Source organism: Crinia signifera, chromosome 9 (assembly GCF_055691185.1).
Source record: "Crinia signifera chromosome 9, ASM5569118v1, whole genome shotgun sequence".
NCBI classification, from domain to species: Eukaryota; Metazoa; Chordata; class Amphibia; order Anura; family Myobatrachidae; genus Crinia; species Crinia signifera.
The window spans coordinates 32051378-32074804 of record NC_139225.1 but is presented as its reverse complement, the minus strand read 5'-3'; the positions used below and the strand labels follow the sequence as shown (position 1 = coordinate 32074804).

General features: G+C 47.2%; 1 protein-coding gene across 3 annotated transcripts in view; it reads right to left on the bottom strand.

Annotated features, from left to right (window-relative positions):
* Positions 1-23427, bottom strand: part of FGD1 (FYVE, RhoGEF and PH domain containing 1) — a 109860-nt gene that overhangs the window by 21750 nt on the left and 64683 nt on the right. For all 3 annotated transcript variants that reach the window (XM_083158707.1, XM_083158706.1, XM_083158708.1), the window contains 4 exons: positions 10322-10504; positions 9082-9259; positions 7742-8192; positions 512-601 (listed from right to left, as the gene is read on the bottom strand). In XM_083158707.1, the coding sequence (XP_083014833.1) occupies positions 512-601; positions 7742-8192; positions 9082-9259; positions 10322-10504 (902 nt within the window). The remainder of the gene's footprint in view (positions 1-511; positions 602-7741; positions 8193-9081; positions 9260-10321; positions 10505-23427) is intronic.

The window sequence follows — 23427 nt, the reverse complement described above, 5'->3', positions numbered from 1 at the left end:
GGTTAAGTCGACAGGGTCATTAGGTCGACACAAGTATTAGGTCGGTATGGTGGTAGGTCGACAGTCAAACCGTTTTTCACATTTTTTTGTCCCAATTCTCTACACAGTCGACATGGACACTGAAACGTAGCACCGTGTCCCCTCGCTTGGCTTGCTGCACTCGCCATGCTTCGGGCACGGTGCCTCACTAGGCTTGGCGCACAATTGTATTCTCCCACCACACCCTAGTGGATGGTAGGGCATGAAATCCCGCCTGTCGGCACATGTCGGCTCAAAAGAATGTGAAAAACCCAACGTCGACCTTCCCCATGCTGACCATGTTAGAAATAATGCTTGTGTCGACCTAAACTATGTCGACCTTCCTGCATGTCAACCATCATGCTGTAGTCCTAGTGACCGTATCCCGTTCTACACCTGTCCAGTTTAAAAAGATGGTACATGAAAGAACATGAGGGAGGGAGATAGAATGATAATAAAGAGGAAGTTTCGTAACAGAAGACCGCGGTCTCACCTGGTCCAGAAGATGTAACCGGGACACATACGCTTTCTCTGTCTGCAGCAGCTCATTAGCAATGTTATACACTTTCTGGCGAGCTGTGAACTGGAAGAAAGAATGCGAAAGGCTGAGAATAAAGCCCTGGACGGTTTAGAAAAACACATTTAAACCTTTTTATAAAAAAAAATTCCCACGATAGTGAAACAGAAAGTAATCCTGGAGAAAGGGGCCTATTGATAAATGAGCACATGAGCACTTTCATTGACCTTTCTAAATTTAAATTGTTTAGCGCTACTTCCTCCTATTTGTCCCCTGACGATGAGCAGGTATTAAAGGGTAGGGCTCTGCCAGAAAGTCTTTTGGCAGGGGGCAAAATTACGATGTTCTCCCTAGCAGCGATGTACCTATATTGCAATGCTACTTCCTCCTTTTTGTATCTTTTATTTTAGGGATTTCTCACTCCCTTTAAAGTAGCAGCTTCGCAATACATTCCATCCAGCGCCCGATTGTGTTGCCTAGGCAACCACCTTTTTCCATTTCATTGTCAGGGGATCCCCCATCCCAGCAACCATCATTAACCCCTTGAGTGGTAGGTTTTGCTGGGGCAGGACAAACCTACCAGGGCAGGTTTGTCCTGCCCCAGCAAAACCCACCACAGTTGGAAGCCGGACCCTCCCTCCCTCACCTCTGCTCCGGCGTTAGTACGCCGGAGCTTCCCTGCCACCGCTGTCCCTGCTGCCTTAGCCGCAGGCCTGTCACATTCAGCAGTGACCTCAGCGGCAGGCTGGTGCCTGAGCGCTCCCGAGTCCCCCAAGCCGCCCCGAACATCCCCGAGCCTGCTGCCTACATCACTGCTACTAAAAGAATGGCGGCAGGCGGCTGGGGGAGCGGGGTTAGAAGAGCTCTGGCGTGCGATCGCTGGAGCAAAGGTGATGGGAGGGTTGGGGGAATGACTGGGGGGGGGACGCTCTAGAGGTGCTGCGCTAGTGATGCACACCTGGACACCACTGGCGCGCACCTATTTCATATTTGTGGTATGCCCGGAAATTTTCAGGGACAGCTCGCTGCTGCAGTGCAGCTGAGCCAGGAAAATTTCCGGGCATACCACTCAAGGGGTTAATAACAGTCTCCTCTGAGGATGCGGACATTTTGGGAGGGACATGTCTCCATGGTGCTGGTCCTCAGGCCGTGGCTCCTCTCTGCTGCACTGACAGCGGTGTGGCAGCATGGGAGAGTTGTCCTCACAATAGCCTAACGCCCACAAGCTACCCAGCTCCTCCAAGCTACAGGAGGGTCCGCAGGGAGTGTTGCTGCAGCACCGGGAGCACATACAGTAGGTCCAGTTTCCATCCGGCCCAGGAGAAGGCCCGTTATATACAGTATATGCAATGAACAAAGTGCAAACAGCTTTCACACTGAAAACACCTAAATCCATTTAAATGGCCCATCACATTGACAGCATTGAATCCTGAATAGCTCCGCATCCCAGCAGCTAGGCTGTAACAGCTGGTGCTGCTCCGCATCCCAGCAGCTAGGCTGTAACAGCTGGTGCGCATCCCAGCAGCTAGGCTGTGACAGCTGGTGCTGATGCGCATCCCAGCAGCTAGGCTGTAACAGCTGGTGTGCATCCCAGCAGCTAGGCTTTAACAGCTGGTGCTGCTCCGCATCCCAGCATCTAGGCTTTAACAGCTGGTGCTGCTCCGCATCCCAGCATCTAGGCTGTAACAGCTGGTGCTGCTCCACATCCCAGCATCTAGGCTGTAACAGCTGGTGCTGCTTCGAATCCCAGCATCTAGGCCAGGCATTCCCAACCACGTCCTCAAGGCACACCAACAGTGCAGGTTTTAGTAATATCCAGGCTTCAGCACAGGTGACTTAATTAGTACCTGACTGATTCTGATTAAACCATCTGTGCTGAAGCCTGGATATCACAAAAACCTGCACTGTTGGTGTGCCTTGAGGACCGTGGTTGGGAATGCCTGATCTAGGCTGTAGTAACTGGTGTTGCTCCGCATCCCAGCAACTAGTCTATAATAGCTGGTGCTGCTCCGCATCCCAGCATCTAGTAAATACTGATGGTGTATGCATGCATGATGATGTACCAGGCTGGTGATAGCAATGCACAGTAGGTGAGTACACCATAACACTGGGGAAGTAGTTATATGTAAAATAGGTATAATAAGAACATTTGAGTGATCCGGTCTATATATACACACCACAATGCACTGTATGGGTGATAGGGGACCCCCATACTAACTAGCCAGTGTCTAAAACTTGATGAGATTTGCAATAAAGTCTAGTAAAGGCAAAATATGTAGCTCCCCCCCAAAAAAGGAAAAATTCACTTTCTAAGCGCTTAGGAATGATGTAATTGTAGGTTAGTGAATTAATGCAGACCTACAGCGCCATTCTAATCATTGGCAGGAACTGTGTTCATTATGTTACGGCCCACAGGGCTGTGTCGTGACCACCCATTTTGATTGGCAAGAGGGTGAAACTTGGTGTGGAAGGGAGAGAATAACATAACATTAGGACCCACCAGGAATTTCCCCTGCACCTCGGTGGGCCAATCTCACCCTGTGTACATACATATTAGTATGTGTTTAGCTTTACACATGGCAAAATGCAGGAGAAATGAAGTAGTGGGGCACTACGGACGGTGTAATGGTTAGCATTACTGCCTCACAGCGCTGAGGTCATGGGTTCCATTCCCATGTGGTAGGGAATATAGATTGTAAGCTCCACTGGGGCAGGGACTGATGTGAATGTTTAACTATACTCTGTACAGCGCTGCGGAATATGTGTGTGCTACATACAGTAAGAAACTGTTAATAAATAATAGTGTCTTTCCGAGGACTCCCGTACACAACAGCTTGGTCTGTCTAGGTGATTTTCCATGAGTAACGTTCCATGAATCAGTTTATGACTTCACCTAGACACAACAACACTCATTGCCAACACAGCCAGCTTATTGTTGTGTTGTATAAAGTATGTATTGGCTGTACCTAATGCTTGGTCTGTAAAACTACCTGGCACAGAACTTCACAGCGTTACCTATCTGACTTGTTTATCAGACAACTCTTTTGGATGGCGTTCCACGCCCTCCGCACACAGTGCAGACCTGGCCCCCGGGCAGTTAGCAGCTGAGACCAGACATTCCTGCCCGAGTTCCAAGGCTATGTCCAACAACACAAGTGTAGAGAGAACAGGTTGGAGGTGTGACGATGAGGGGAAGGCAAGAGGAAACAAGTCCATTGCAGAACACAGGGCTTTCTTTCTGATCACATTGTTCCCCAGAAGCTTGGTGTGAGCGGGCATGGTGGAGTCCCCGTCTCATTCGCACCTAGCAGTGGGGGTGTGGGGCAGCGGCGAGTGGTCATGCCCATGGGTACGCCCCGTGTTTAATGGGTATTCATTCCCATGAAAACGCTAGGTGTTCCCACGTAAATGCGCCAGTGACGCAGGTGCCAGGGGCGGGCAGTTGACGTTAGCGGATGTCAGCTGCCTGCCCGCTTCCCGCACAGGGCGCTCACAAATGTAAGAAAACAAAGAGTTGTCTTACATCTGCCAGCACTGTAGCACTCATTCGATGGTCACCAACCATCAAATGATTTCACCCCCGCACCCAAGGCTGCGAAAGGACGTTAATGCTAAACAACCATTCACAGACGTGCAGGGAACTTGGCGAGAGAGTGGGGGGGATGGGCAGGCGGCCATGCAGGCGGCAGAATAAGGTCTACAGTACGTTACTGTCCAGCTGCAGATCTGGCCTTTCCCTATCAAAGAAGTGGTATATAGGAACTTTGTATAGGGGGCTATATTTGTAACTAGAATGACATCACTTCCTGCGCCTTCCCCTCCTTGCATCATGTCACTTGCCGCCCTGTGTCACCAATACAAACAGATACCATCTTTCTGGGTGCTTCAGGAACCCCAGTATTTTTAATGCCAGTGACAAAAACACCAATTAAAAAAAAAAAAAAATCAAAAAATGAAGATAGCGTGTGGAAGGCATGTGATTGGGCCACCCTGCTTTGTCATCTATCAGCATCAGTACTAGAGTGCAGGTAGCTTGTATGGTTCTGTTTTTTTCTGAATGTAACTGATTTTTTGATTTCCTTACTAGTTAAAAGTCAAATGATAGCGTCTACAGTTTTTCGTTCACTTTGATCTGTGACACTTTTACTTTCACTTCTCAACCCTCCCTCACCCAACCCACCAGCCACTATCAGTGTGCACTATCTTCCTCCTACTCTACTACCTCTCCTTTTGATCCTACTCCCTCACAAATAAGTAAAGCACTGTCTCCTGTGCTCAGCCCCAACCTTAACTAAAATCTGTAATCTCTCTCTTTCTGTTGGTATCTTTCCATCACTGCTCAGCCATGCCGTGATTACTCCCATTCCAATAAAACATGTTTTGACCCAAACTCTCTGAAACTACCGTCCCATGCCCCTCAAAGCTACTGGAGAGACTTGCCCACACTCGCCTCACACACCTTCTTACCTAACACAACTTATTGCTTTTGCTTCCAACACTCCACAGAGACAGCACTGACTAAAATAATGAATGATATGGTCACTGCTAAGTCCAAAGGCCATTACTCACTTGTATTCTTCTGATCTCTGCTGATTTTGACATTGTCGACCACCCTCTTCTCATGCAAACACTACAATCCCTAGGTCAAAGCCCGTTCTTGGTTCTCATTTTCAGTGTTTGCTTCTCTAATCCCACCTCCTCCTCGTTATCACTATCGGTTGGAGAACCGCAGGGCTCAGTATTTGGTCCTCTGCTTTTTCTAAATCTATACCACATCTCTTGGCAAACAAATCAGAGCTTTTGGATTTCACACAAGATTGCGGCCTAGGGGTCATCCCTGACTCTGAACAGTCCTTTGTTTCCCAAATTCAATCTCTTTCAAACTCACACTACATGCGTCTAAAAAACACCATATCCAACATACATCCGTACCTTACACAAGACATCGCGTACACTATTTCATGCTTTTATCATCTCCCGCATTAATTATTGTAATAGTCTCCTTATTGGTCTTCCCCAATACAGACTGTCATCGCTACAATCCATCAAGAATGCAGCTACGAGGCTAATCTTCCTAGCTAGGCGTTCATCGTCTGCAAAACCAGACTCTGTCAGTCCCTCCATTGGTTACCGGTGTTCTACCATATTCAATATAAAATGCTATTACTTACACACATGGCCAGAAACCAAACTACACCGACATACATCTCTTCACTTATCTCGTAATATCTCCTAACCCAACTGCTCCGCTCCAACCTAACCGCTCCGCTCTCCACAAGATCTGCGTCTCTCATCCACACGTATTATTTGCTCCCATTCCCAATTGCAGGACTTTCTACGAGCTGCACCAACTAAAAAATTCATCACAACCGCATTACGCAGTAACTTAATTGGAGGGTCCACCGGCTCAGCTGTCCAAATTGACACCTAAAAAATCTTTTTCCTTTCAACCTATTGACTGTCTACCTAAAACGTGTTGACCATTTAATCCATTACTGTGCAGCATGCTATCTTGGAGGCCTTGTTATAATGAGCACAGGTCTTAAATGCACATCATTTGGAAATAAAAGTGATGTTGACTAAATGACGTACTAGAACCTTTTGTGAAACACTATTATGAAATGGACTTTACTTCCTTCTGATCTAATTCCAGCACAGCCCACATAACCTCCATAAACCTTCCTATCCAATTACATCACTCTACAGTCCTCACATACCCTCACTTATTTTTTCTCACCTTTCCCATCCTCCTGACCCTAGGCCAACATTATTGTGTGACCGTAGCATACACCCTACCATAGGCTCCGATTCCGTGGGATGACGAGCACCCGCAGCCGGTCCAGCCTGCGACTGCTGCAGGTGCGATGTGCACCACACTGACTGCTGCCAGGAGATCTGAGACGCGAGCTCCCGGCTACTCCGAGACACTTATTAGCAGTGAGCCCACGGGGGGTGGGGAGGTCAGACCATGGCCGGGATACCCGCAATATGAGCCCACTGGCGCTTCGAGACACTGCACAGCTGCATGCCACGGGAGGGAGCAGAGATGCCCCAACAGGCCCGTGCACCCACCAGAAAAATCTCCATCTCTGCACCCCACTAAAAACATTGCAACCTGGCAGACTGTCTCACAGCCGCCAGTCCAGAGGCACGGACCTAACCGATGGGTAGATGCTGACTGCATCTAACTTGCGGCGAATCTGGCAAGAACCCCGCCGCCTGTTACACAACCGTGGGGAGAACGCTCCCGCGACTCCCTGCTGCCTGTCTCACACCTGGTCAGCTAGCTAGTCTGACCAGGACCACACGGCGCTCGGCGCCCATTTCCTTATCCCTGTAGGTATGTGGTAGCCCTGGGCCCGTAACGAAAGCTGTATGCAGCTGCGGCGGGCCCCCGGGAGTGACTCCCCGGTGGCTGAGCCCAGGAGGTGCACTGCATGCAGTGACGACCTGGCTCCCTCCAGGGACCTGTGCAGTAAACAAACACTACTAGAAAATAAAATATAAAAAATAAAATAAAAAAATCTTCAGTCTCCGAGAGACCTGAACCCGGACGACTCCTCCGGGCACTTTTTTCCAAAGACTGCAGTCTGGAGGGAAATGGGTGGGGAAGTAGCCAGCAATTTCTTAAAGTGCTGGCTCCTCCAGATCACATCCCAATCTCCATGGTTATGTCAGTGTCCCCTGCTGGATGTGGGAGAAACATTGCAACCTGGCGGACCATTATGCAATAGGAGACATCTATCCCTGTGTATCCATGCCTATTTACCTATAATAATAATAATAATAATAATAATTGTAAGTTTGTGAGCAGGGCCTTCCTTCCTTTAGGTCCGTTATATCACACATTTTTTTTTATCACTGTTATTTCCAAGTGTAAAGATCAATGGAATTCCATAAATACGTGCAGTTTGTGACATACTACTGAAACAGAAGATACTGTCTGTGACTGTACTTGTAAGCAATCCATATAATGAGATATACCGGAGCACAGCAAAAAAAACAAAAAAAAGCAAAAGAGGGAACTTAACAAGCTCTAAAAACATGGAGAAATTATTTTCACTGCACTTTCAAGCAAAAAGAAAAATGCAGCATTTGGACGGAGGACTGGTGTGAGAAGCGCAACCAGTTCCAGCCATAATATCTTCCATAAACACATGTTCAGCAGCTGTTTATATGGTGTTATATACAGTGACCTCATCTTACCTCACATGGGTCCAGCCTCCTTATAGGCATTTCTTCTTCTCCCCCGCTCCCGTCCTCCATGTCGCTGTCGCCTTCAGAGTCGTGGGCTGAGCAGTGTTGTACGGTGATATGTGGGGGCTCCATCTCCTCTCGCCCACCTTCCTCCACCTCACCAAGGAAGCACATCTCCTCGCTGGTGGATGGGGAGCTGATACTGTCAATGCCACTGTCCCGGTTTGCTAGTTTCCCCAAAGAGTCCTGCTCCCCCCTTTCTTCTGCATCTCCCCCTCCCACAACGAGTCTACGTCTTCTCTCCAGACTGGACTGGGATTCCTCAGGCTCCAGCAGATCAAAGAGTTTGTTCCCCAGTTCTACCATACTATAGCCTGGGTGCAAGGAGGGGGCGCTGTGGATATCGGGGTCGGGGTCATGGACTGGGCAGTTGCGCTCAGCAGGCAGGATGATGGGTTCTCTGCGAAAGAAAAAGTTCATCATTACAGCAGGTGGAGAAGCAAATATCGATGGAGTAAGGATGTCCAACCGATTGATTCTACTCTGGACTCAGCTGTCCCCAATAACTCCTTTTTTGCAAAACCATCACCTTATTAGATGGCTTACAGAGACGCCGATTTATCACCATCCGTATCCTCTGCTGAGGATGTGCTGTGATATTATCGGCCCAATCCGCTATGCGACAATTGATTACATCGCACTGACAGAAACCTCTGTTCCTGTGGTGCCACCCACAGCAGTTATCAATAAATCGTCTCCAGAAGCCCTTTAATGCATTTAGGAGATAGTAATAGAATGTGTAAAGCTTTTTCACATTATTTAAGTAAAACGGTTGTTAATAAATCTGGCCTAGTCTCTTGAAATCAGTATAAAATAGTACCACGGTGCCCACATGGTAATGTCATTCTACCATATATCAGACACGGATCTGGTCAACATTTGAAAGAATTATCACTATTCCCTGGTCAATAGAGGGGCGGAGTGCTGGAATTTAAGACCCGTTTCGACCCTTTCACACCAAAGAGAAACCCGGGTTTTTCAGCAAATTCCTGGGTTGAAAAGCTTTAACCCAGGGATTTGCTTCTCGAGTGAAAGGGGTATTAGTGGAGAGAGGGGGGGGGGGCTTATTCTTCTACAGTGGAGTTTTATGCTGGGTACACACTGGCTGATATACCCTCTGTTCAATTAAACGGCAGATAGATCACTGATTCGTCGGCCAATGTGTACCAGCAATATATCTGTGAACAACATCGGAAACGTCTTTTCACTCTGGTAACACGTTTCATCCTGGTCTAGTACATTAAAATAAAGTCCCTGCTACCTTCTCAATAACACTGATCTCTACTTACTTCTCAAACTTCTCTATCAGGGAGGTAACTGCCGAGGGTGTTCCATCCTTGTTGTCTGGCCGCGGTAGCACCCTACCAAGCCGGGGGTCCGCGGGCAGTGGACGTGAAGGGGGTGGGGGAATATGACCAGGAGGCCGAGGTCTTCTCACACTCTGGAGGTGTGGTGGTTTCGGTGGAACTACACAGGTAAAGAAACACAAAACCTATAAGTAATAGCAGATCATTGCCACATACTAAATAGATATAGCAGTCATGTTTGAATCACTGATTATGCAATAGGGGATATAAAGGTGAATCTTAAAGATAAAGTACATATGTTAATAACCACATGCATATGCAATTCACTATTGTCTGGTTAGTACTTTTAGTGTACATCGGAACTTGCAACTTGTGGTTCTTAACCCTTTGATTGGCCACATCTCTGTGAGGGAAATGCAAAATACAGACAAAAATGGCAGTGTCGCTCATATTTGTTATATAAATTCAATTAAAAATTTTTGTTTAAAAAAAATAAAAAGAAATTATATTTCATATATAAGGTAAGCAGGTCATTATGATGAATAAAAATGACAAATTCACAAGGTTACATAATGGGCCAAATGTAATAGGTCGTGAGAATCAGAAAGTGGGAGATAGATAACACGTATACTTACCCTCCCCCTGTCCCCCCCTCACCCCGCAGCAGGCTGATCCTAACACTACCCACTAGTGCTTAACCCATCGGTTCCCAAATCTTTTTGAACCATGGTGCCCTAGAGTATCAGAATATTTCTCATGCCCCTCCCTAGGTCAAAAGTTACTTGTTGATCATTTTTTTTTTTAAAAATATTAAATTAAGTAAATTGTGTTTATATATCATTCTGCATCAATTATGTAGTGAGGAACCAGATTTGGTTTTGTTTGCCCACATATTACATGATTGGCAGCCACCAACTCTGGTTTCACCTATTGCTTTGACCAGAACTATTATGAATTTGTCCTAGACCACCAATCCAAGGCACCCCTGCCTAGGCACACAGTTTGGGAACCACTGGCTTAACCTAACCCTCATACTTGACCTAACCCCCTCCCTCTTGCAGCCTAACCCTAAGTCCCTCCCCCCTAAATCTAACCACCCCACGGAATACTTATATTTGGCATCGCGCCACTTGGGATTCCGGCATATTACTTGTGCGTCGGTATTGTGAATGCCGGCATCCTCACCACATGCAGAACATGCACACAGAGGCAGGGGACTGACCTTCAGGTTTGGCACGTGTGGGACGTCTAGGGGCTGCAGGTTTTGGGGTAGAAGGATCGGAGAAGGTGCCATTGCAGTCAGGAGAGTTTCCTGGATCAGGCTGGAGCTTTTCTGGGTGTACCGGGATGTGAGCTGGCTCCAAGGAGAGACTCTTAGCAAGCACTGGAGGCTTGGGCTGGGGCCCTGAAAGAAAAATGTGGTGAGTTAGTGAGGCTGTTAGACGGAAGAGTGATTCAGAGAATGGAGGGGGGGGGGTAATATGGGCAGATGGTTCTTGATGATTGAGACATGATTCGCACGTGTCAGGGTGAGTAGATGCCGGGTCCCACATCATCTACCCAAAACCTGGGATGATCCAAATCCCCTTAACAGATCACTCTATAAAAATCAGAACAAAGAACCCATACACTAGGGCGATTTACCTGCAATTTGGGCACTTTTCGTGCGATTGCGGCAATCAATTGCATGAAAAGTACCCAAATTGCATGTGATTGACAGCCGGTCCGATGGAATGTTCGGTCCCGTGCACATCGCACCGGAGCTGGCAAGTCGCACCGGCTGCAGAAGCAATCTACTTGGCTGCTTGTAGGCTCGTCGGAGATTGCAAGCGATATATCGCATGCCATCCTGCTGCCCGGGAAGGTCCTGGGTGGCTCAAGCACAGATCGCGTTCGACTTCTCCGAGCAGAAAAATCACCTGGCAGTGATGGCTAACCTTGACATTCCCGCTGTTGTTGAACTACACATCCCAGCATGCCCTGCATCAGTTTTAGCATGGCCAAATAATAAAACTGTAGCAGGGCATGCTGGGATGTGTAGTTCAACAACAGCTGGATTGTCAAGGTTAGCCATAACTGCACTAGTGTATGCCCATCTTAAGATCACTGAATACTGCTTTGTTTTCTGTACAATGTCTCTAAACAAATGTCTGGATTTATATCTTTTCACTGCATATTTGTTTTATTTTCTAAAACGAATGAAACGTCTGCAATGACGCTTTATTACAGCCGCCATGCTTGTAAGCCCCATCTAAAGCTTTGCGCTGCTATTCATTTCTTATCAAGGGTCAAAAGTCACAATTGAGATGTATCAAAACTTTTAAAAATGGATCAGGAAGGTATTGAGTACATTTGATGACATGGTAGAAAGAATCTGGGTAACACCTACTTGTCCTCCTTCGAAGGTTTCCTAAATCTCCCCCTATGTATTAATGTAGCCGAAATATGTGAGTGTGGAATTTCAGTTCTGAGCTGGCTGTGAGCAGCTAATTAGGATTGTTAACATACATTGTTCTACTCTCAGGGTCTCTGCCCGCTGGCATTAGGAGAGTCTGGTGCACAGCAGTGATTTATAATCACACACAGAGAAAATTAGGCGTTCTGAACATGATCAAGGATTACATAAATATAGGTTATACATTTCTCAAACATAAGTACACCGAGATTCATCCTTTCATACCATTTTGAGAACGCTTTCCTTGTAATCTTTCTTTTTATGTATATGCTGCTAAATATTCTACTTTATGTACCAAGTGCTCCTCCCAGAGTCGCACAGCACCCGCAAGTCTCACCGGGTAGGCACAGCACCCGCAAGTCTCACCGGGTAGGCACAGCACCCGCAAGTCTCACCGGGTAGGCACAGCACCCGCAAGTCTTGTAGTAGGGCACGTAAAGTACCCAAAAGTCACGTAGGGCATGCACAGCACCCGCAAGTCACGTAGGGCACGTATAGCACCCGCAATCCTCGTGGTAGGGCAAGTATAGCACCCGCAATCCTCGTGGTAGGGCAAGTATAGCACCCGCAATCCTCGTGGTAGGGCACGTATAGCACCCGCAATCCTCGTGGTAGGGCACGTATAGCACCCGCAATCCTCGTGGTAGGGCAAGTATAGCACCCGCAATCCTCGTGGTAGGGCACGTATAGCACCCGCAATCCTCGTGGTAGGACAAGTATAGCACCCGCAATCCTCGTGGTAGGGCACGTATAGCACCCGCAATCCTCGTGGTAGGGCAAGTATAGTATCCGCAAGTCTCGTAGTTGGGCACGTATAGTATCTGCAAGTCACATAGTAGGGCACGTAAAGTACCCAAAAGTCACACAGGGCATGCACAGCACCCGCATGTCACATAGGTCACGTATAGCCCCCGCAAGTCATGTAGCTCACGTATAGCACCCGCAAGTCATGTAACTCACATATAGTACCTGCAAGTCACGTAGGGCACACACATCACCCGCAAGTCACGCACAGCACCCGCAAGTCACGAAGGGTACGCACAGCATCGGCAAGTCACGTAGTAGGGCACGTATAGTACCTGCAAGTCACGTAGGGCATGTATAGTACCTGCAAATCTCACTGGGTATGCACAGCACCCGCAAGTCACGTAGGGCATGCACAGCACTAACAAGTCATGAAGGGCACACACAGCACCCGCAAGTAGCAAAGTGCACGCACGGCACCTGCAAGTCACACGGGGCACCCACTGCATCCATAAGTCACACGGCGCATGCACTGCAGTCATATAGGACAGATATAGAGTAGCAGCCAATTAGCTCCTAAATTACATGTTACAGGCTGTTTTTAAATAATAATGACAGTTAGGTTGGTTCTTTTTCTCCGTCCACTCTATCTCTCTCCAATGCTTAGTACACAGAGGGGTAGATGTAAGCCCGGAGAAGAAAAAAAGGGGTGTGGTATAACACACCGACAGTCGGGATTTCGACAGTCATTAGCCCGACGTCGGAATCCCGACTGCACAGCGTGGGGAGCGCAACGAAGCCAGTCACAGTGGCTCGCTGTGCTCGCCACCTATTTTATTCTCCCTCTAAGGGGGTCGTGGATCCCCACGAGGGACCAGTCGGAGTCACGACTGTCGGTAAGTCGTCCGGCACCCAGAAAAAAAAAAAGTTGCCGGTGATAACGCAGCAGCCAGTCAGCTCATAACTGTCATTTTTAAACACAGACTGTAACTTGTCAGTTGGGAGTTGACTGGCTGCTGCTGCTGCATCATCACCACCAGCCACTATCTTTTTCTCCAGGCTTAATACATCTGCCCCAAACTCTTTTCTCTCTGTCCACTGTACATCTGCCCCTATCGCTGCTGTGCGTGATGTTAGAAAGTTACTGGATCCGGTGTTCCCTGTTGTCGTTTGAACCTGCCACTTTGAAAGTAAACATGACGCCACAGTTTCTTGAAGACTAGTGACAGACAGATAAGTATTGCCATGGCGATTTCAAATACATAAACATTACTGCGTATAGCCAATAAAATGCCGGATATGATTAACGCAACACTTGTTCTACATCTCAAGCTGTAGGTTACCTTACAATAGACCTGTAGATACAGGGGATACAAGAAAGTACCTCTATACTGTAGTTCATTGTTCAGGTTAATAAATACAGGTTTGGAACAATATCCCTCAGATAAGTCAGCACTTGTAAAGTTTCAAAAACATTGGCTGATATCACAGGTAAGAGGCTCCCTCGGGGCTATCTAATTAGTCCCGGTAAGCCGACGTGTGCCGGGTGGATTTGTTTCACCTGCCTCGGGTATGTGAAGCAAAATCCCCGAAAGCAGCACAGTTTTCGCTGAACTTGTGTGTTTCCACAGCGAAACAGGTATTTTATTGTGAAATCCAATCAGATAGCCTCATATAAAAATCTTGGCGAAACATTGGGAAAAATAGCTCCTGGTGTTTTACTGGAGTAGTTGGATATACGCCATTGTGTAAACTACTGAAGAGCAGACCAACACCATCTCTCCAAATACAAGCGGGTTCAGACATGAACTGAGAGAGAGAGGGGAAAGGGCTGGAGTCCCTCACAAAATAATGGTTTGGAGAAGTTAAGAGAGCACAAGATGACAGTGATATAGAGACTGAGGGGTACATTTTAGATAAGATTCTGTGGCAGATGTATTAAGCCTTAACAAGAGATAAATGCAAGTGTGATAAAGAGAGATAAATGTCCAGCCAATCACCTCCTAACTGCCATGTTACAGGCTGTGTTTGAAAAAAGTCAGTAAGGAGCTGATTGGCTGGACGTTTATCTCTCCTTATCACCCTTGCATTTATCTCTTGTTAAGGCTTAATACATCTGCCCCAAAGAGAGATAAACGTCCAGCCAATCACCTCCTAACTTCCATGTTACAGGCTGTGCTTGAAAAAAAAGTCAGGTGATTGGTGGACGTTTATCTCTCTTTATGACCCTTGCATTTATCTCTTGTTAAGGCTTAATACATCAGCCCCATTGAGTCCTAAGTAACTGCACAAATGCCTTAGCCCAGCAATGTCACACCATGATCCCTGTAGGGATCACCATTACTCACAAAAGGGTTACCATAGTGTAATACCCTCTCCCACAAACGTACAACTCCTGCCTCACTAGCACAACCCCGCTAATCCCTTCTTTATTACATGCCCCTAAATCCCTGTACCTGATACAGATGTCCGCAGAGGTCTGCAACCCCGCCAGGCCTCCAAGCCTACAGAGCATTGCAGTTTATCGCCATTGCCGGTGAAAGAAGCTGCAGGTTCCTCAGAGAAAGAGTGTTGTGTGGTTGTAGCACATACCAGAGACTTATCTGCACTAGTCACAAGGGAGGTGTGGATCTGTCAAGAGCGTGCGACTTACAGGAGTGGAAAGTGACTGGGTGTGATATACGCTGCTGGAGGTGAGCGCAGGAACTCGCTACCTGCTTGGTGATTTGCCACAATTGCGTTCAGAATAAAATGAAATAAAAAAATAATAAAAAAATCAGCTAATAAAAAAATAAAAAAAAGTGTCTGACTAATATATGAAAGATGATTAATATAATCAAGGGGAAGCTAGAATGCAGAACTACTATAATTAGATAGGAGGAAACATATAAAAGAAATATATAAGAGTTAACATTGAATATAGAGGGAAACTCAGGAAAGGCCTAGGGAGGAGCAGCGATACATTCCTAACCTATTACCTGTCAGGTGACGCACCTTCCTCAGCCAAGACACCTGGGACAGAGGAGGCTGCTGCTTCTCTGACACCTAGAACGGCTTCATTAACCTCTTACAAAACAGGATTAACCTCTTACACACCGCTATAGCACACAAGGTCCACAGAGTTTCTAAGAATCACAATTGATGTTTTACGTATGTTACACACACACATGTTATAATATTCCTTTAATCCAGTACACCTATGATTTACACAGGTTCTGTGGCTGGCTAAATGTGAGCCTGTATTGCACCTGGTTTAAATCAACAACAGAACCTGTAACTGATTGGAAACCTTTGGCCCTCCAGATATTGTTGAACTACACATCCCAGCATGCCCTGCTACAGTTTTGCTATTTGGCCATGCTAAAACTGTTGCAAAGCATGCTGGGATGTGTAGTTCAGCAACAGCTGGAGGGTCGAAGGTTCCCCATCCCTGCTGTAGCTGATGCAGCCCATGGAGCCAGGATTTTGCGCATATGCAGTGCCGTCCCTGCTACTGTACATGTGCCCGGCCTGGTGTCTGTCAATTATGCAGGTGCCGGGAATTGGCAACGAGGCAGGGAAAGGCGTCAAGGACTCAGTAGCGCATCCAATAGCAGCCTCTTCCTACACCCAGGTAGATAATGAAGATCTCCATTCAGCCTCACTTCATCTCTGCACTAAGGGGGTTATTCTGGTTCACACGCAAAAGCAAATTTCACTGCAGGTGGGACTGAAGCAACATGTGCAGAGAGAGTTGTTATTTTGTTTCTGTGCAGGGTAAATACTGGCTGCTTTATTTTTACACAGCAATATAGCATGCTTCCCAACATTACCCTCTCCAGGAGGGACACCATGCTCTGCTCCTGGACTTCACTCTTAGGGGTGTATTCAATGCCGCGGCGAGCGGCCAGCGAGGGGGTTAAACAGCGAGGATTGCTGAAAACCAGCGATCCTCACTGTTTAACCCCCGCGCCAGCCGCTCGCTCTATTCAATGTTCTGGGGAAATCCTTGCCGTCACAGGACGGCGAGAATTCCCAAAACAGCGAGACCCGCGGCTAATGCAGGAAACTCGCTGTATTTAGCAGCGAGTCTCGCTGGTTCAGGAGCCGCCTACGCCGATTCCCCCTCGCTCAAAAAATGGAGCGAGGGTGAATTGGCGTATGAGGGGGCTGTGTTGAATAGTGTCAGGGTGAGTGGTGACAGCGAGCAGGAAGCTCTGCTCGCTGTCACCGCTCGCCCACAGCATTGAATACCTGCCTTAATGTATGATTACCGTCACCTGTGTTAAAACACCTTTCTTATTAATCAACCTGTTTAACACGTGATGGCAATCATACATTAAGAGGTAAGTCCAGGAGCAGAGCATGGTGTCCCTCCTGGAAAGGGCCATGTTGGGAGGTATGATATAGATATCAGTTTGAAGTAAAAACCCCACCAAAATCTAAAAGAGTTAAAAAGCAGGTGAAAAATCGGGAGATTTGGGTAACCTTCTAGGAGATTTTGACTATCTAGTCAAAATCTCCTGCTAAAATCTCACCGCGTTTACACCCCTTAACTCTCTTTGCACATGTTACATCTGCCCCACCTGCAGTGCATATGATTTTGTCCATTAGAGAGTGAGGGGGCCAGATTCTCTAAGCTTAAAAAGTGATAAAATGGAGAATGATAAACCACCAGCCAATTAGCTCCTGTCTGACATAACACAGTCCGTGACATGGCTGGTAGGAGCTGATTGGCTGGCTGTTTATCACTCTCCATTTTATCACTTTTGAAGCTTAGAGAATCTGGCCCTGGGTTTGAAAATTGACAGTTATGACTGGATTGGTAATTTTAATAGAACACCTCTGTAAATAAATAGATACAAGTTGTATGACAAACTATGGCCCTCCAGCTGTTGTGAAACTACACATCCCAGCATGCCTTGCGATAGTTTTAACATTCCCTAATAGCAAAACGGTGGCAAAGCATGACTTGTAGTTTCACAATATCTGGTGGGCCATAGTTTAGAGATGCCTGTTGTATGACTTGCCTTGCTTCATACAGAGGTGCGATTGCCTATCCCTGTTGCCTTCTGCCGTGACAATTTTTTTGCTGATGTTAACAGACACAGATTGGCTACATTACCTGCCAGCCCCTCCCACACTAAACTTGCTTACACAAGGAAACAAGCTAATGTGCTGAAACACTCTGTGCTTTTATGGATACAGTCTGCTTATTGGCAGATTCTAGCTGCAATGGATGCAATGTCCCACTTATCTGGGTGTCCCCGTGTTTGAAAAAAGAACATTGGTGATTCAACCATAGTAAAATAATAATAATACGGACAGGAAATATAAATGAAAAATACAGCATGCCTCCATGCAAAATGCCAACGTGCATCTGCAATTATGCATAGGGATAATTAACCTGCACAAGAGGATCAACCTGTAAACTGTTTTTATTTTATGGATAGGTCTGCATGATATTGCCTTATAAACAGTGGTGGCTACAGAGGTGCGGCTGCAGCACAGTGGAAATTTAAAAAAGAGGAGCCACACCCACTGCCAGTGAGACAGTTTGGAATGGTAGTTGGTGTCGGTTCGTGCGGATCCCCCTCCCCCCCCCCCCCCCCCCCCCCCCCCCGGAGGCGCCACTCAGAGCCGGCCCTAGCCTAAATGACGCCCTAGGCAAGATTTTGGCTGGTGCCCCCTAGCACTGCCACTAGTTCCGCCTCTGACCCTGCTCCCCTTTCCCAGCAGCATCAACCCTCATCATAGCAGTCATCATTTTGGTGCTCCTACCCGCAATATTTTAAATAGAAACAGCGTACACATTCAGTGCGCAGCCCAAACAGGGGTGTGTTCTTGCTGGGAAGGGGCATGGCCACACAATATTACCCCCAATTCAAATTATGCCACACAGTAGTGCAACTTTATTCACATTATATCATGTGATGGTGTCCCTTATTCACGTTACATCACACAGTAGTACCACTTTACCTTATGTACATTACTCCTCACATTATTCACATTATACACTTAGAAAAAAATCCTGAGAAAATGTTGTATTTTAAGCACCTCCATGGCCACACTGCAACCCAGCACAAAGCAGTGCGTGCTGGGCAGAGGAGAAGAACTGCAGCTGCTGCTGTCACTATAAGGGGAGGGGGCCCGGGGCCCCCACTGGGCCCTTCCATTAGACTATGGCCTGGGTAATTTATACTACCTACCCCTTTCTCTCGGCACCCCTGATAATACCACACAGTAATGCCCCTTACACATGACACACATTATTAATGTCCTTATAAACATAATGCCCCTTACACATTATGCCAACCTTTATTAATGCCCTTCATACACATAATGACACACATAATGCCCCTTACACATATGTTGCACATTATTAATGCCCTTATACACATGACACACATAATGCCCATTACACATATGTTGCACATTATTAATGCCCTTATACACATGACACACATAATACCTGTTGCACATACAGTATGTCGCACATTATTAATGCATTTATACATGACACACATAATGCCCCTTACACATATGCCGAACACTATTGCACAACCAACCCACCCACAGACAGCACTCCCACAGCCGCTAACACTGTGACCTCTGCCTCTGCTTGGATACAGATGTTTTCTCATACATCTTGCCTCAATAGGCCATACAGCTCCTGGCCAGTTCTGCTAATGTTGGGAGCCTTTTTTGCTAAAATTTGTCTTATTTGCATTGTTATGACCAGCACACACAAGGAGCTTCTGATTATTAAAATGATATGTGGCATGCCTATATTCTGTGTGCGACTGTGGCTGTACCTGCATACGGAATGCTATGTTACAGTGATTTCCTACCTACCCCATACAACAGACCCCAGTGCTTTACCATACCATCCAACATTTGAAATTATGTAATCGGGACCTGCCGCGCCTAGTCGTGGGTCGTCCTGATAAGTGGGCGGAGCTACCAAGCGGACATGGCTTGGTGCAGAGAGTGGGAGATACCAGGCTCATGCACAGTCTAACGATATTCATCCACCGTGGGAATTACCCCCATTAACAATGCATATTACCCGCCGCACATAATGAGTGCACATTAACATAATCTGCATGTTTACTTTTCACCATTAATACACTGTGGGTAATTTGCACCATTAGCGCAGATTCTGGTGCACATTAATATTACAGGCCCCGAGCACAGAGAGCCTGCATGCAATAGGCCAGTGTTGTGCCCATCACCAGGGAGGTTTATGGGCCGGCTCCCATACATGGACTCTTCTTACACTGCAGCAGATCAGGGAATCCAGGACACAGGCATGTGCTGCTAGTTCAGACTCGCAGCCAGCTCCCAGCACTCACACTCCCTATTATTAACCCCTCTCGTGCCCAGGGCTACTGTATTCCTGTGCCTCATGGAAGTTGATACATGCCTCCTTGCAGGAGATCTGTGCAGATGAATAAGATCCATACAGTATAACAGATATGTAGGTCTCAATTTGTGTGTGTCTAAACCCATTGCTACCAGTCTGTCCCGCTTTAACCCTTGGAGCCTTTCCCAGTGCTGGCTGCAGCGGACTATGACAAAGACCTCCCTTCTTCCATGGCCGTCTGGGAAACGTTTCTGGGCCGACTCAGTGCACAGACAAGAAGCAGAAGCAACAGAGAGCACAAGCAGAAGATTGGCTTTCATTGCCCCCTATGATTCCATTCCCCCTACCACAGCCTTAGCCACTCCCCCATCCCGTCTGGACCAGAGGAGTAGAGAAAAGTCCCCAGCGTGGGATTATTATCATTACTGCTGGAAGTTGGTGCCCCACTCACCTAGCACTGATATTTGATGGGCACAGCCGCCACCTGGTCACAGGGAACATAGTAGTTGGCAGAGAAGCAGCTACTAACTGGGCACTGCAAAGACACTGGTCATGATTTCCATTTATAATGGCCTAAACATGGCTTCCATGTACAATTTCAACAGATGGCAGCTTCCTTTAGATTTTCTGTGGTCAATCCTATTACAAATGCTGATGGCCTAGTGGTTATGGGCTGGGATCAGATGAGAAGCTTCGGGGAGTTGGCCAAGTGTCTGTTTATAGTCCGCAAAGCAAAGGTGGACTGAACGGTTCTGATCAATTTGCAAGATTTGGAAGTTCTATTGCAGCCATGTTGACGTGGGCCAGGATGGCTTTAATGCAGGGGTGGCCAACCAGTCTGAGGCAAAGAGCCTAAACATACATACCTCCCAACATGGCCCATTCCTGGAGGGACATTGTGCTCTGTTTCTGGTCATCCCTCCTAAATTATGTGTGCCATAACCTGTGTTAAACAGGTCAAGTGATAAGAAAGGTGTTTCAAAGGCGATGGTAATCATAAATTAAGAGGGAAGACCAGGAATAGAGCATTGTGTCCCTCCTGGAGAGGGTCATGTTGGGAGGTATGAAAATATCTAGAACCAAAATGGATAGAAAACAAACACCCTCCCACAGCTCTCAGATATCCACCCCAGCTCTCAGATAGCCCCACCACCACCACAACCATGCCAACTCAGATTTACCCTCCCCCTGCCAGGCCCTACTTGCAGCCTAACCCCCTCCCCCCTACACACACAAAAACACACACACACACACACATATAGCCTGCCCCTAACCCTCCTTCTCCCCATCCCTGGACTGACCCCAACCCGCCCTGGATACTCACCGATCGTGATGCCAGCTGTTGGTATTCCGGCATCCAACTTTTTGATCCTTACGAGGTTCAGGCCCCAGTCTTTTGATGGCAGTCAGGATGCCGGCGTCAGTATACTGACCGCCAGGATGCTGAATGCATCTAGGTCTAGGCCTGTTGTCACAGTAGCCCATCTATAGACAGTGGCGGAAGCATGCGCGGTGAAGAATTAACGGGATATTTAAGGGATGAGAGCGAGTTCCGGGACAACTCCTATAACTGTTTTCATGGACTATCAAATGGATTATACAGTATCTGATCCCTCCCGTGATGTGCCCAAAAATCATTCTTTTCCTTAAAGTCATCATCATTCAATGTTCTACAATTTCTATACAAAAATATGAAGCTTCCTGACTAGAAATCCGTTTTCCAGAGGTCACAGGGAACATTCTACGGGTTAATCTGTCATCCCGCGCTCCAGTCCTGGTGTGGGTGTAAGTACTTGCAGAGTTATCAGGTTTGCTGCTCTGGGCACTAATCCGAGCCGGATTTAGAACTCAGGGGGCACTAGGTAAAATACCAGATTTGGCTTCCCCTCCCTCAAACAATCTATATTACTAGATTAGTAACTATAACTATATTTTTCATTAGTGATTCAGGTGCCTTATTTGTCATTTTCCTCCTTTTATTTAACTTTTAAATGCAAACAATGCATGTAATGCTGTGTACACACGGGGGCGATTTTTGCTAATATCGCGGGCAATATGGTCGCTGAGCGACCATATTGCCCACGATGGGAGTGTGCACCGGCGATATATACTCGTTTTTACCCCGTAGTGATCGCTGGTCGCAGGAACATGCTCCTGTGACCAGCTGATTTCCACTGCCAGGCTCCCCCGGCAGTTTCTTTTTCATCAGTGACCATCTCTGGTCGCTGATGCAAACGGGATTCTGAGCGATATATTGTCAAACGATATATCGTTCGGCGATATATCGCCACATGAGTACACAGCTTTACACAAAACAATACACACCCTGCCCAGCCATTTACATTAAACCGCACCTGTATGCTTGTGGCCAATCCTTGGGAACAAATTTGTGTGTGGACAGTTTGTAAAATGCTACACATCAGTGTCCCCCAACCCACACTGTGCCACATCAGTGTCCCCCAACCTACACTGTGCCACATCAGTGTCCCCCAACCCACACTGTGCCACATCAGTGTCCCCCAACCCACACTGTGCCACATCAGTGTCCCCCAACCCACACTGTGCCACATCAGTGTCCCCCAACCCACACTGTGCCACATCAGTGTCCCCCAGACCATACTGTGCCACATCAGTGTCCCCCAACCTAAACGGTGCCACATCAGTGTCCCCTACCCACACTGTGCCACACAGCAGCTTACACAGCACACACTATGCTGCACACCAGTTCCCACAATACATTATCATGCCACCACTTCCCTGTCGCTCAGCACAGGCGCAACAACAGTCCCTTACCCAAGAGACAGCAGCAGCTCCTCAGTCTGTGGGTCATGTGACCTGTAGGGCGAGGATCTTCTCATGATCAGCAGACAGGGACTCACAGCCAAAGTTAGGCCCCCAGGAGAGGGCAGCGGTGGCTACCACACTGCCTCTATGTGCAGCACCTGCCCCTACTACATAATACACCAGTGCAGTCAGTGTAGGGGGAAAAGGGAGGTATGGAGGCTGGTTAGCACTGCAACCAGACATCATTTTGTGGAGTGGGTATACATATTTTGGACCCTGTGGCATGCTTGTTGACATTGATGATTCTGCAGACTCTGAGATATGCAAGCCAGCATTAAGAGAATGGGGAGACATTTGTTGTTGTTTTTTTAAATTGGTGCTAAGGTAACCACATAAAAGGTGCCGTAACCCAAAGCAACTAAGCAGAAACTGAAATTTTTGCACTACACATAAAAAAATGAAGCAATGCTTGATTAACGACTACGGTTTACAGTACCCTCAGTAACGGTTTCCTGTGCACCAGCATACTGCCTGAGGTAAACTGAGGAGCTCAAATTTCCACTGTACATTTAAAGAGGAAGTGAACACATTTAATCAATTTTGAAGCGCGTGTCCTTTTTCGGGCCTTTTGTACTTTTGAGATCGGTTGAATTATAGTTTATTATACATAACTGCCAACAGGATGTCACCCCAGAGCACTTATTTGTATGTTCTGCAACAGTTGCTTTACCTAGTTATGTGGTCCCTGGGTCGACAATGTCTAGGTCGATAGCCACTAGGTCGACCCCTAAGAATGGTCGGCATACCCTAGGTCAGGGGTGAGGAACCTTTTGAGGTCCGAGGGCCATTTGCATTGAGGCATAATGCCTCGGGGGCCATTAAAAAATAAACAAAAAACGTACAAATCATCCTGCGGCAGCCGTCCCACGCTCCGGCGGCTGCCGCAGGTTACGAGTCGCCGGTCTGTGTGGTCCGGCGGCTGTGCAGGGAGTCTCATACA